The following is a 15,254-nucleotide window of genomic DNA, read 5'->3' as shown; positions in this document are numbered from 1 at the left end:
TGAGCTAGTTTGACCTCAGTGACCTTAAAGAAATTCCAGAAAAGAAAAAACTATGGATTATATTAAGATGACTGGAGGGTCAGGCATGGTGGCCCATGCCTGTAATCCCAGCACTTTGAGAGGCCAAGGTGGGCAGATCACCTGAGGTCAGGAGTTTAAGACCACCCTGGCCAACATGATGAAACCCTGTCTCTGCTAAAATACAAAAATTAGCCGGGCATGGTGGTGGGTGCCTGTAATCCCAGCTACTTGGGAGGCTGCGGCGGGAGAATTGCTTGAACTTGGGAGGTGGAGGTTGCAGTGAGCTGAGATCGTGCCACTGCACTCCAACCTGGGTGACAGAGCAAGACTCCATCTCAAAAATAACTAACTAAATAAAAAATAACTGGAGCAGGAGCTGAGGAAATCTTTTTCCTTTTTGTAATGTCTCTTCAGATGGCCATTTTTTTTTGCCAGGTGTTATGGAAAAAATACAACACTACAACACTCAGCTGCTTTTTCCTATTTTCTTACTCAACAACAATCAACACAGAAGACTTCTGTGACCAAGTGTGTGGGTTTTTTCCACCCACACAGCAAGCAAGCAATGAGTTCTGCAGCAGACACCAGCTGAGTGCCCTCTGATTCAATTCCGACACTATTTACCTAGAGATAGCATCAGATTCCCACAGATGAAGGGCTCAGTCTCCAAGACACCCTCTTGCCCCAGCCTGTCCCGAGTCTGGGCCTCCAGAACTTGTGACCAATAGGCTGTAAATTACGGTTCCCACAACCCGCTCCTGGGGTTTGATTGATTTGCTAGCGTGGCTCCACAGAACTCAGGGAAACAAGTTTGTTGGTTTATTGTAAGGGATATTATGAAGGATACAGATGAAGAGATTAGGAGAAAGTATGGAGGAAGTGGCGCGGAGCTTCCATGCCCTCTCCAGGTGTGCCACCCTCCAGGAACCTCCATGTGTTTAGCTGTCTGGAAGCTGACCAAACCCTGTCCCCTTGGGCCTTTTATGGAGACTTCATCTGATAGGCATGACTGAAGCATGTTGCACTGTGTTGAAATGTGATTAGAAAAAAAGGGTCTGACCTAAACCCCACAAGGCCTGTCTGTCCAGATTCTTCTCAGCCCCTCTGTGCAGTGTTCCCTCCTCCAGAGTATGAAGCAAGACCCTCTCTGGAATGAGGGTCTTAGGACCCACATTCAGATTAGAGTCGTGCCTTGGGCAGCTGAAAGGAAGGCAGGGAAAGTCACAGAGGAAGATTCTGTTTTCTGAGGCCTGAAGTGTCCCAACATTATAACAAAAAACTATAACAAGGCTGTGGGAGTTATGAGCCAGAAACTGTGGATGAAAACCTATATATACATGTACACATATCATAATATCACACCAGGGGTAATATTTTTTTCTTGGGTTTGTTATGTCTGTATACCTATTCTTCAAGGCTGGGACAGGAAGTCCTGCTGAAAATACACGCTGGAGAGCAATGTTCCTTGTATGTTTCTCTGTGGGAGTAGGAGCCCAGACTGGTGAGGACCAGGACCAGATATTTGTGTGGGAGCTTAGGAGCATTCAAGAAGGAAAAAGGATTGAAGTCATCCAGATATGCCTCATACATCTCTCTTCTGCTGGGACTATTGCTTTTAATAGCTTACTGCTTTGCTTTGCTTTACAGCTCTTACAAACTTACGGAAGGGATACCTGTTTATGTATAATCTTGTGCAGTTCTTGGGATTCTCCTGGATCTTTGTCAACCTGACTGTGCGATTCTGTATCTTGGGAAAAGGCAAGTAAGAAATTTTTGGATTAATTTTCCCTTTCTCAGTAGTTTGGCCCAGTATTCACTCTCTGCCTTTGATGTTAATAATAACCGCTGCATTTGTGCAGCACCCTCTACTTTTTGTTGTGCTTTCATAGCTCTTATTTCCCATGACCCTTTGAAATAAGCTGACTGGTATTCTTTCCATTTAACAGGTAATAAAAATATAGGCCTAGAGATGGTCAAAAATGGTTCACATCCATAGCTAGCCAGAGCCACATCTTGGGCTAGAATCCTTTTGTATGTTCACTAACAACTAAATAAATTGATGTGATACTTCCAGTGCCAAAGTTATGCAAGGCCAAAAGGGTTCTCACCCTTTTGGAGCCTAAATAGGTTCTAAAATGAACTATTCTAAAACAGAATAAAAAGAGTATCATAAATATATTAGTTCTTCTTTTTTTTTTTTGTTTTTTTTTGAGACGGAGTCTCACTCTGTCGCCCAGGCTTGAGTGCAGTGTCGCGATCTCGGCTCACTGCAAGCTCCGCCTCCCGGGTTCACGCCATTCTCCTGCCTCAGCCTCCTGAGTAGCTGGGACTACAGGCGCCCGCCACCACGCCCGGCTAACTTTTTTTTTTTTTTGTATTTTTAGTGGAGACAGGGTTTCACCATGTTAGCCAGGATAGTCTTGATCTCCTGACTTTGTGATCTGTCCACCTCGGCCTCCCAAAGTGCTGGTATTACAGGCGTAAGCCACTGCACCGGGCCCAATTCTTCTTAAATTAATTTATGTGTTTAACAGGATTCTGGCTTTGACCAGTGGCATTCCATTGGTAAATGCCAATGGGAAATTTTTGAGAATTTGATCTAAAGTATTCTGAAACTTTATTTGATGAATAAATAGGTAATAAAATTTAGGAGAAGAAAGAGTAATGGGAGAGGATTTTTCTACCTGATAATGAAAGTATGGACCAGGTGTAACAGCTCATGCCTGTAATCCGAGCACTTTAAGAGGCCGACATGGGAGGATCTCTTGAACCCAGGAGGTTGAAGCTGCAGTAAGCCATGATCATGACACTGTACTATAGACTGGGTGATGGAGCAAGACCTTGACTCTTAAAAAAATGAGACAGGTGGCCGGGCGTGGTGGCTCACGCCTGTAATCCCAGCACTTTGGGAGGTTGAGGTGGGCGGATCATGAGGTCAAGAGATCGAGACCATCCTGGTCAACATGGTGAAAACCCTGTCTCTACTAAAAGTACAAAAATTAGCTGGGTGTGGTGGTGTGCGCCTGTAGTCCCAGCTACTCAGGAAGCTAAGGCAGGAGAATCACTTGAACCCAGGAGGTGGAGGTTGCAGTGAGCTGAGATTGCACCACTACACTCCAGCCTGGTGACAGAGTGAGACTCCATCTCAAAAAAAAAAAAAAAAAAAGAGAGAGAGAAAGGCATATAAGGTGTACGTGTTAACTTTCTGGTAACTGGTAGAGCTTACTGTTCATGACCCCAGTGGCCTGCATCCTTCCTGCTTAGTTAAGTAAGAAACTCGAATCTGACTGGATGTTTGTTATTCCTTTCCTATAGTTATTTTCATGAAAGGAGTGAGCTAGTTTGAGAAATAGTTCTGTTGGAATTTACCAACTGATTCACCCTTAACGTATATTTTTGCCCATAGAGTCCTTTTATGACACATTCCATACTGTGGCTGACATGATGTATTTCTGCCAGATGCTGGCAGTTGTGGAAACTATCAATGCAGCAATTGGAGTCACTACGTCACCAGTGCTGCCTTCTCTGATCCAGGTATTGAATAGTTGAGCTAAAGGGTGGGTAATGGAAGGTCCCATTATTTGTCTAGTAGGTATGTGGATTAGTCCATTTTCATGCTGCTCGTAAAGACATACCCGAGACTGGGCAATTTACGAAAGAAAGAGGTTTAATTGGCTTATAGTTCCATGTGGCTGGGAAGGTCTCACAATCATGGTGGAGGGCGAAAGGCACCTCTTACATGGTGGCGGCAAGAGAGAATGAGGAAGAAGCAAAAGCGGAAACCCCTGGTAAACCCATCAGATCTTGTGAGACTTATTCACTATCACAAGAATAACATGGGAAAGACTGGCCCCCATGATTCAATTACCACCCCTTAGGTCCCTCCCACAACACATGGGAATCCTGGGAAATACAATTCAAGTTAAGATTTGAATGGGGACACAGCCAAACCATATCATTCCACCCCCAGCCCCTCCTCACCAGTCCCCCAAAGTCTTATTTCAGCATTAACCCCAAAGTCCACAGTCCAAAGTCTCATCTGAGACAAGGCAAGTCCCTTCTGCCTTTGAGACTGTAAAATCAAAGCACACTAGTTACTTCCTAGATACAAGGGGAGTACTGGCATTGGGTAAATACAGCCGTTCCAAATGGGAGAAATTGGCCAAAATGAAGGGGTTACAGTGCCTATGCAAGTCTGAAATCCAGTGGGGCAATCAAACTTTAAAGCTCCAAAATGATCTCCTTTGACTCCAGGTCTCACATCCAAGTCACACTGATGCAAGAGGTGGGTTCCCATGGTCTTAGGCAGCTCTGCCCCTGTGACTTTGCAGGGAGCAGCCTCCCTCCCGGCTGCTTTCACAGGCTGGCATTGAGTGTCTGTGGCTTTTCCAGGTGCATGGTGCAAGTTGTCAGTGGATCTACCATTCTGGGGTCTGGAGGATGGCGATTCTCTTCTCACAGCTCCACTAGGCGGTGCCCCAGTAGGGACTCTGTGTAGGGGCTCCAACCCCATATTTCCCTTCCTCACTGCCCTAGCAGAGGTTCTCCATGAGGGCCCCGTCCCTGCAGCAAACTTTTGCCTGGGCATCCAGGCGTTTCCATACATCTTCTGAAATCTAGGCAGAGGTTCCCAAACCTCAATTCTTGACTTCTCTGCACGCACAGGCTCACCACCATGTGGAAGCTGCCGGGGCTTGGGGCTTGCACCCTCTGAAGCCACAGCCTGAGCTGTACATTGGCCCCTCTCAGCCAAGGCTAGAGCAGCTAGGACACAGGGCACCAAATCCCTAGGTTGCACACAGCATGGGGACCCTGGGCCTGCAAGGGATGGGAGGGACTGCCGTGAAGGGCTCTGACATGGCCTGGTTACATTTACCCCATGGTCTTGGGGATTACATTAGGCTCCTTGCTACCTATGCAAATTTCTGCAGCCAGCTTGAGCTTCTCCTCAAAAAATGGGTTTTTCTTTTCTACTGAATCATCAGGCTGCAAATTTTCCAAACTTTTATGCTCCTGTTTCTCTTTTAAAATGGAATGCTTTTAACAGTACCCAAGTCACCTCTTGAATGCTTTTCTGCTTAGAAATTTCTCCTGCCAGATACCCTAAATCATCTCTCTCAAGTTCAGAATTCTGCAGATCTCTAGGGCAGGGGCCAAATGCTGCCAGTCTCTTTGCTAAAATGTAACAAGAGTCACCTTTGCTTCCAAGAAGTTCTTCATCTCCATCTGAGACTACCTCAGCCTGGACTTTATTGTTCATATCACTATCAGCATTTTTGTCAAAGCCTTTCAATAAATCTCTATGAGGTTCCAAACTTACCCACATTTTCCTGTCTTCTTCTGAGCCCTCCAAACTGTTCCAACCTCTGTCTGTTACCCAGTTCCAAAGTCACTTCCACATTTTTGGGTATCTTTTCAGCAACATCCAACTTTACTGGTACCAATTTACTGTATTAGTCCGTTTTCCCGCTGCTGATAAAGACATACCCGAGACCAGGCAATTTACAAAAGAAAGAGGTTTAATTGGATTTACAGTTCCATGTGGCTGGGGAAGGTCTCACAATCATGGTGCAGGGCAAAAGGCACTTCTTACATGGCGGTGGCAAGAGAGAATGAGGAAGAAACAAAAGCGGAAACCCCTGATAAGCCCACCAGATCTCGTGAGATTTATTCACTAACATGAGAATAGCACAGGAAAGACTGGCCCCTATGATTCATTTACCTCCCCCTGGGTCCCTCCCACAACATGTGGGAATTCTGGGAGATACAATTCAAGTTGACATTTGAACAGGGACACAGCCAAAACATATCTGTATGTTACATTTTGCTAAGAAGTCTCAATTAGTAAAAACACCTATTTGTACAGGAATAGCAGTATTTTACCTGAAGAAGAAAGAACATTTAAAACCTCAGGGATATTTATCAAAGTAGACTTTTACTATTTCTGGTCTATTTCATTTTTTATAATATCCTCATGAAATAACAAAGTTATAAATAGCTTTAAGACTAGGGAAATTCGACTCTTAGGCAGGAGCTGAAAAACCTACCTTCAGTCTCCTTAGTTAGAAATGTACTTGGTTTCCTCCCACCTTGCATAGATGAAGGCAGTACTTCTTAAAAACTTCTATTAATGAAAAGTACAATAATCAAACTTTAAAATTTACAGCCAGCCATGGTGGCTTATTCCTGTAATTCCCACACTTTGGGAAGCTGAGGCAGGAGGATTGCTTGAGGCCAGCAGTTTGAGACCAGCCTGGGCAGCATAGTGAGACCCCATTTCTAAAAAAACAAAAATTTGCCAGGCATGGTGATGTGCACCTATATTCCCACTACTTGGGAGGCTGAGACAGAAGGATTCCTTGAGTGCAGGAGTTTGATGTTGCAGTGAGCTGTGATTGTGCCACTGCCCTCCAACCTGGGCAACAGAGCAAGACCCCTGTCTAAAAAAATAAAAAATAAAAATTTAATGGATAGTTTGTGTTGTAGATTAGACATAGCTGAAGAGAAAATTAGTGAACTGTTTGAGATACAGGAAGGAATATAGAGCACAAAAAGTAAATATAGAGACATAATTTTCTTGAATTATAAGACTCGATATTATAATATTGTTAGTTCTCTTATTTACCTGTAGATTAAATACAGTTCCAATCACAGTCTAAAAAATTTTGGAATGTGAGGAGAAAATTCTGAAGTTTTTTGAAAAAACAGAGGGCCATCCAGGATAGTAGCATCATTTTCAATAGCTAAAATGTGCAAGCAACCCAAGTTCATCTACAGATGAATGGGTAAGAACGACTGTTATATACATACAGTGGGATATTATGTAGCCTTAAAAATGAAGGAAACTCTCAAGTATGCCACAACATGGATGAACCTTAAGGAAACTATTCTAAGTGAAATAAGCCAGTCACAGAAAGTCAAATACTGGATGATTCTGCTTATATGAGGTAGTTAAAATAGTCAAAATCATAGAGACAGAAAGTAGAATGGTGTTTCCCAGGGGCTGGCTGAGTGGGGAGTTATTGTTTAATGGGTCATAGTTTCTTTTCTTTCTTTTTTATTCTTTTTTTTTTTTTTTTTTTTTTTGAGAGAGAGAGTCTCATCCTGTTGCCCAGGCTGTAGTGCAGTGGCACGATGTAGGCTCACTGCAGCCTCCGCCTCCCGGGTTCACGCGATTTTCATGCGTCAGCCTCTTGAGTAGCTAGGATTATAGGTGCCCGTCACCACGCCTGGCTAATTTTTGTAGTTTTAGTAGAGACGGGGTTTCCCATGTTGGCCAGGCTGGTCTCGAACTCCTGACCTCAGGTGATCCACACACCTCAGCCTCCCAAAGTGCTGGGATTACAGGTGTGAGCCACTGTGGCCGGCAATGGTTCATAGTTTTATTTTACAAGATGAAAAGAGCTGTGGAGATGGATGGTGATTATGGTTGCACAACATAATGAATGTATTTGATACCAATCAACTAAACACTTAAAAATGATTAAGATGGTAAAGTTTATGTTATGTGTATTTTTTTTTTTTTTTGGAGATGGTGTTTTGCTCTGTTGCCCAGGCTGGAGTGCAGTGGTGTGATCTTGGCTCACTGCAACCTCCGCCTCCCACGTTCAAGCGATTCTCCTGCCTCAGCCTCCCAAGTAGCTGGGACTACTGGCGCTTGCCACCACGCCTGGCTAATTTTTGTATTTTTAATAGAGATGGGGTTTCACCATGTTGTCCAGGTTGGTCTCGAACTCCTGACCTCAAGTGATCTGCCCGCTTGGCCTTCCAAAGTGCTGGTATTACAGGCATGAGCCACCGCACCTGGCCGTTATGTGTATTTTACCACAATTTTTTAAATGGGGGAATAAAAAGCAAAGGGTTGAGAATATTCTCTAAAGAAGAACTCAAGTTGGGGACTTACCCTATAAGAAATCAAGACAGTATAAAGATTTAGTAGCTAATACCATGTTGTATGGTACAAAGATAGTCACATAGACCACGCGAACAGAATAAAACCCAGAAACAGACAACCCATATATATATGAAGAATAGAATGTCTATCGTATATTGGAATGTCTTGCCACAGTGAAAATGAGTGGACTATAGCCACATGCATCAACATAGATGAGTCTCTGGCCCATAACCCTGAGTAAGAAGCAAGTCACAGAATAATACATATAGAATGATTTCAAAAAGTTTTAAAACAGGCAAAATGAAACAATGTACTGCTCAGGAATACATACACAAGCAGTAATCCATAAAGAAAAGCCATGGGCCAGGCGCAGTGGCTCATGCCTATAATCCCAGCACTCTGGGAGGCTGAGGTGAGAGGATCGTTTGAGCAAGACTGGCCAACACAGTGAGACCCCGTCTCTACAAGAAAATTAGCCAGTGTGGTAGTGCACGCCTGTGATCCCAGCTGCTTGAGAAGCTTCAAGTGGGAGGATTTCTTGAGCCCAGAAGTTCAAGGCTGCAGTGAGCCATGATTGTGCCACTGCACTCCAGCCTGGGTGATGGAGCGAGACCTTGTCTCAAAAACAGAAAAAAACGTGGAATGATTAACACATGATAGTCGTTACTTATAGGGGTCTCATGTTTGTAGTGCTCTATTTCTTAACTTGGGTTATGTAAATTCAAATGTTTATTTGGCAGTATTCTTTAGACTGTGTTTGAACATGTGTGTGTATTTTAAGGAAACGATTTATGATATAGTTACACACACAAAATATTGTACCTATCTGGTCACAAAGACTGGTTTGGGCACTTTGCTTGTTCCAGAACTGGAGCAGGATTAAACTGGTAGAGCTCAGTCTTTTCTCTTTGCCTTGCATTTAGTGGGGTTAGGTTTCAGATAACACATTTGTATAACTTTACGTATATTTTATTAACTTTTTTCTCTTTTGGGTCTTTCTAATAGCTCCTTGGAAGAAATTTTATTTTGTTTATCATCTTTGGCACCATGGAAGAAATGCAGAATAAAGCTGTGGTTTTCTTTGTGTTTTATTTGTGGAGCGCAATTGAAATTTTCAGGTGGGTAGAAATGCCAGGATGGTGTTTGAATGCTTCTCCCTCTTTGCAGCAGCTCTGTTCTTGAGGGAGTCATTGTCTTAGCCAGAGTCTCATTTGGTTTGGGACTAAGATTACATATGTGGAGAATTCTGGTTGCATCTATGTGCTCTGCAAAGTTGAGGCAGATTTTTTTAAAGCTGTCATTGGATCATAATACCAGACCGGATACTAGGGAGCAGAAGAGGAGAACCAGAGAAAGGGAAGACTCATCTTACTATGACTTCAGGATCTTGCAGTCTTGGAAAGAGAGGACCCATCCACATGGAAAAATTACTGAAAGGGCTGAAGAAACATGAGGTTGAAGGAGCAATCCAGGTTGGATAGAACTAGTTTAAGACTAAATTTAAGGGATGATAGAAATGAATCTTATACTACAAGATTATTGAAGTTTGAAATGGCCTCTAACCTAATTTTCCCATTCTCGGTTGTTAGTAGAATAAATACCTTTTAAGAAATGGATCTAGTTAAAGTAGATGTATTCTTCTTTACCAGATCATACACACTCCGTATTTCTTCCCTTTCAGTCAGCTGGAGCAAGGATTTTGCAAATGAACTCTTCAGCTCCAGGTTTGGTGGTATTTTGACAAAGTTGCTAGTTGAGAGGGGGAACAGGCCATAGCAGCCTTAAATTGTGTCTTAACCATGGTCTGTGTCCCATGGCACCCAGTGTACCCTCTAATAGCCTTAATACAAAGGTAAAACAGATTATAGGTCCTATGTTTTTCAAATCAGACAGGTAATGTGCTGATGTAACAAGGTTTGAGGGAAGCACATCTCACACAGGAGAGCGAAAATCCAATTATCACACTTATGAGCTATAAAAGGATCAGATTATGGGTCCTTAATGCAATGTTTACTGTTTGAGAAGGAACATTTCTTTTCTCAAGGGATCTCTTTTAAAATAGAGTATGTCTGATTCTAGATTAGAGGTCTTTTGTACACTTTAATTTTGCTAACAACTCACTTATCCAGAAATAAAGTATCTAATATCCTTACCTACTGGGAATGTAGATCAGTACTAGGAATAAAGCCAAACAACGTCTGAGTATCCAGTCCCTATACTGAAAAAAGAGGGTTCCTTTGAGACCTAAACTTAGTCTGCCATTAAAGAGAGTTCACATCCTTTGAAAATTTAGGGCGTAGTGTGACAAGTTTATGGGTTGATAGCCAGCTTTATAATTCTGTTCTGAAGAAACCATGTGTGGCTAACTGAGAAATATAATTCATCTATTTAAATGATATTCTAAGGTCGCATTCAGAACCTGAAGCGCCTTTTCACGTTGGAATCACTTATTTTCAATAGGTACTCCTTCTACATGCTGACGTGCATTGACATGGATTGGAAGGTGCTCACGTGGCTTCGTTACACTCTGTGGATTCCCTTATATCCACTGGGATGTTTGGCGGAAGGTACTCTCAGGGACTCTTAGCTTTTATAGCTTAGCTCCAGAGGGTGCCCAGAGGCTGAGAGACCAGTCCTTTCTTCCCCGGCCTTAGTCCGATAAATGGAAGTGTTGGACTTTTCAGGGATTTCTTTGCATGGGCTTCCTTCCATAATACTCCTGGTACCCAGACTGTTCCAGAAAAGTAGCTCATTTTGTAACATTGGAAAGCCAGGTGGTCCTGTCCTGTATGTTTCCCATTTGTATGATGCTTTTAGTATTCCAAAGGGGATTCTTACTGACGACTTTATTTTATTCTGACAAACATCTTGTACATAAGTCAGCTAGGGATTTTTCTCTCCATTTTATAGAATAGAAGAAGCCCACTGCCATGACTTCCTCATCTGTCTCTCTGTTGACAGGTTGGAGGCTGATCTCTTAGAAAACTAGGGGAAAAAAAGAAGAGGCATGAGCTTTCTGTACAAAGGGAGGAGGAAGCCTTTCTAGCACACCCAGAACTGAAACTTCAGAGTATTAGGGCTGGAAGTTTCTGTCATTAGATGTGACTGTTTCATTTGCTTCTAACAAGTTCTTGTTTCTGTTTTCAGCTATCTCAGTGATTCAGTCCATTCCAATATTCAATGAGACAGGACGATTCAGTTTCACGTTGCCATATCCAGTGAAAATCAAAGTTAGATTTTCCTTTTTTCTTCAGATTTATCTTATAATGATATTTTTAGGTAAGTATTGATTCTGTAATACAGACTTTTTCTTGTCACTTCTTAGAGAGTAGAAATAAGTCATTCAGAAATGTAAAAGTCCATATGAAAATTCTTTTGGGATAGAATTAGAGAATGATTACTTTGCAAAAACAGACCCACTAGGGGAATATGCTATGGTAAGGAAATATTTTTCTAAATCTCCAGTGGTTAAAGTATGTTCTTTAAGTGCTCTTGGTGATTGGGAATATACCATAAGATATTTCTTGTTTAAAACAATGTAAGGGGATAGGCATGGTGGCTCACGCCTGTAATCCCAGCACTTTGGGAGGCTGAGGCTGGCAGATCACGAGGTCAGGAGTTCGAGACCGGCCTGACCAACATGGTGAAACCCCATCTCTACTAAAAATACAAAAATTAGCTGGGCGTGGTGGCGGGTGCCTGTAATCCCAGCTAATCAGGAGTCTGAGGCAGGAGAATTGCTTGAACCCGGGAGGCAGAGGTTGCAGTGAGCTGAGATTATGCTACTGCACTCCATCCTGGGCAACAGAGCAGGACTCTATCTCAAAAAAAAAAAAAAAGTAAGGAGCTCTTTTAAAATAGACTAAGAAGCTCCCACTATTACTAATTTCAGTAGCACATTCCTCATCCAGAGTTTATAGAGGTGATAAGACAACTGGCAGCAAGGAAGGGAGAAGGGAATAAAGGCCTCTGAACAGCCAAGGGTTGTCGTAAAGTCTTCCACCTCACAGTAGGAAAGTTCCCTGCTCCTCATGGAAAACCTGCTGACTTATTAATTTATGTTTATATAAAATCATAAATTCATGCCTTACTTTATAAAAACTAAGAACAGAAGGGAAAAAGAAATAAACCTAAATTATTACAAATACGACAAATTTAAAAGGTTTCCCAACTATAAGGATTTTTTTGTTGTTTTTGTTAAATTTTTTTTAGAGGCCGGGTATCGTGGCTTATGTCTGTAATCCCAGCACTTTGGGAGGATGAGGTGGGCAGATCACTTGAGGTCAGGAGTTCAAGACCAACCTGGCCAACATGGCGAAACCCCATCTCTACTAAAAATACAAAAATTAGCTGGGCATGGTGGCGCATGCCTGTAATTCCAGCTACTTGGGAGGCCGAGGCAAGAGAATCGCTTGAACCCAGGGGGCAGAGGTTACAATGAACCGAGATTGTGCCACTGTACTGCAGCCTGTGTGACAGAGCGAGACTCTGTCTCAAAAAAAAATTTTATTAGTAATCAATATTTGGTAATTTCTAAATGCAACTATACATGATTCTATCCATATTATCTATATTCTATATGTAGATGTGAAAATACATACATTCTTATATGTAGGTTAAATACAATTTGAGAAAAACAAGTAATTTTTTCCCTTTAAGAGCAGACTATTTAATACTTATTGATTTGAATATGACAACTAAGAACATAAAAAGTCAGAATGAAAGGAATTTTGTCATTAAATATATTGAGAGGAGAAAACACTGACGGAATGAGACTCTGTCGCAAAAATAGTAAGAAATAAATAAACACACTGGGGAAAAATTGGTTTGTGTCTATTGTTAATTTGTTCTAAGTTGTACTCCTTCCTGAGCCGCTGCAATGAGCTTTTTGCTGTGGGATATGACAGACAGCTAGATACTGTCCCTGCCACAAGAGCTTCTGGTTATAAATAGACAAAGACTCTAATTTCTAATTGACCTCTTTTCTTTTTCAGGGTTATACATAAATTTTCGTCACCTTTATAAACAGCGCAGACGGCGCTATGGACAAAAAAAGAAAAAGATCCACTAAAAAGAAAGATTTAGATGGCTTCTTGCCAGTTTGAGCCTAATCTGATTCTTACAGTTTTACCTTCTTGTACCAATGTAAAAGTTTTTTTAATGTTAAATGATTAAATTCTCAGTGAGGCTATCTTCCTTTTCCCCAGTAACATTCCTGAATTTACTGTTATCTTGTTGTAGTAATTGCATGACATGGATTCCTGATATCTGATGAGAGGTTCATTCTTGTGTATTCAGTTAATGACACCAAAAGGCTCAGCCCACCCCAACCCTGTCTCATGTTCAGTCTGTCTAATTCATGCCAGAGATTTTTTTTTCAAAAAGTGCTTTATCCCTACAATGTACTGACGGTTCTTACAGTTGAGATTTGTTCTTTTCAGCTATTGCTTGTGAAAAAAAGCAAGACTATGTCACTCTATAGAAGACTGTTAAAGTGACTCAGGCAGGACTTAATTATTCTGTACCTAAGGGGTTACTTGTTTAGTGGGATGGCATTGACTTTTTGAAAGTGAAGTAGACTGAGTCATTGATAAAACATTTCTAAGAGTGGGGCTCGAGAACATGTTTTACATGTGACATCCTTTGGCCTAACAACATCTATTATTGTAGTGCTCAGTAGTGTGGGCATTGAAGAGGCACAGAATGCTTTGAAAGAAACTAATCAGAATCTTGGAACATCATGATCATGCCATTCTTAAGTAAATAACTATTTTCAACACTGAAGAAAAGTGAAACATTATTTAGAAAACAATGAGATTATAAGTTCCAAACTCAGCCAGGAATGTGGCTCACACCTGTAATCCCAGCACTTTGGGACACCTAGGTGGGAGCATCACTTGAAGCCAGGAGTTCAAGACCAGCCTGGACAACATAGTGAGACCCCTATCTCTACAAAAAATAAAAATATTAGCTGGGTGTGGTTGCACACACCTGTAGTCCCAGCTACTCAAGAGGCTGAGAAGGGAGGATCCTGAGCCCAGGAGGTCAAGGCTGCAGTGAGCCAAGATTGCCACTGCACTGCAGCTGGGGTGACAGTGGAAGGCCCTGTCTCAAAAAAACCAAGCCACACACACACACACACACACACACACACACACGGTCCAAATGGTAGCAGGGATCCAAAGGGAACACAATATGTAGATCAAACTGGCAGTAACACCGTGTACAGCCTTTGAGAAACTAGAAACATTAGAGTAGGCCAAACACACCTCCAAACTGTCTTAGGCTGTGCACAAACACAAAAAATGGCAGCCTTCCATCTCCTGCACTGGCTGAGTCCATTTACTTGTATATTTGTTCTAGTGAGTGGTGAGTGAGTGATGGGACTACATTTTTTGCATAGACCTCAAAAATAACTTCATTCTGCTGCTGTTCATTTGGCTTTTTAAAACCCATCTGCCGTAGAACACTGAAAACAGAGAGAACTTTGGGGTGAACAGCGCTGATCCTTTAACAAAGATTTCTGGCAGGAAACTCACAAAAAGGAGAACTGAAAATTTAGACATACAGTTGGCCATTGTAAAAAACATCAGTTTCCTCTCATACATTCCAAGTAAACCAAGTAAAATAAGTGTTGGAGTAACACTTGCATAGAAGAATTTAAGGAGTGATAGCTCTTTCTGTTCTGCCATTCCCAACATTCCTGGGGGAAAGGAGACTCAATGAGTTAATACTATTTCACTGAGCCCGATGGAAACTTGGTTTGACCTAAAACATCTGATTAACATAGGCTAGCTGATTTCTTAAAAATTCGTTGCATTGAAGGATAGTTTGCATGTCTGTAACACCTGTCAATACTTGTTTGTATTGATTTCTGATATTCTTGCAGCTGACTATGTGTAATTGGGCAGATCAGCTTTGCAGTAGATTATGCTGCATCGTCGTGGCAAATTCTGTATTCTTAGTGATTGTTACAAACCCCTTTATTGCTGTCTGAGAAAGTGAAAGATTGTGTATTTCTATTAAAACATTTACAATCAAAATTCTAATGACTGTGCTTAAAGATAATTTAGTCTAGTGGTTTTCTGTTAGTGATAAAGTCCTTTGTTCAGGCAAAATATTATGTAGCAGTTCAGCATGTTAAACCAAAAACAGTTGCTCTGGTTGAAGCCTGAGAGTTACAGGGAAGGTGGTGCAACTGAAAAACACTGATGATGTAGACAAAGCCTCAAGAAGTTGCCCAAAGTCATAATGCTAGCTGGCAAATTGGAACCGTAATTAACTTTGGAATCAGTGATCTGTCGGGATTATCTAGCTAGAAACTTGCTTAGGCAATGAG

The 15,254-nt window shown here is 41.8% G+C and overlaps 1 protein-coding gene and 1 non-coding gene across 3 annotated transcripts in view; one reads left to right on the top strand and one right to left on the bottom strand.

Moving 5' to 3' along the window:
• The window catches only part of HACD3 (3-hydroxyacyl-CoA dehydratase 3), a 46,143-nt gene extending 31,179 nt beyond the window's left edge, over positions 1–14,964 (top strand). For both annotated transcript variants that reach the window (XM_003901081.3, XM_009210417.4), the window contains exons 6-11: positions 1,669–1,779; positions 3,428–3,555; positions 8,921–9,033; positions 10,376–10,482; positions 11,063–11,194; positions 12,910–14,964. In XM_003901081.3, coding sequence (XP_003901130.1) covers positions 1,669–1,779; positions 3,428–3,555; positions 8,921–9,033; positions 10,376–10,482; positions 11,063–11,194; positions 12,910–12,986 — 668 coding nt within the window. In that variant the 3' untranslated portion in view covers positions 12,987–14,964. The remainder of the gene's footprint in view (positions 1–1,668; positions 1,780–3,427; positions 3,556–8,920; positions 9,034–10,375; positions 10,483–11,062; positions 11,195–12,909) is intronic.
• LOC116276264 lies at positions 9,799–9,899 on the bottom strand. Its single transcript, XR_004185687.1, has one exon. It is a non-coding gene; the product is annotated as a small nucleolar RNA U13 (small nucleolar RNA).
• Positions 14,965–15,254: the final 290 nt, after the last annotated feature.

Source organism: Papio anubis, chromosome 7 (assembly GCF_008728515.1).
Source record: "Papio anubis isolate 15944 chromosome 7, Panubis1.0, whole genome shotgun sequence".
NCBI classification, from domain to species: domain Eukaryota; kingdom Metazoa; phylum Chordata; class Mammalia; order Primates; family Cercopithecidae; genus Papio; species Papio anubis.
This window is presented reverse-complemented; position numbering and strand designations above follow the sequence as displayed.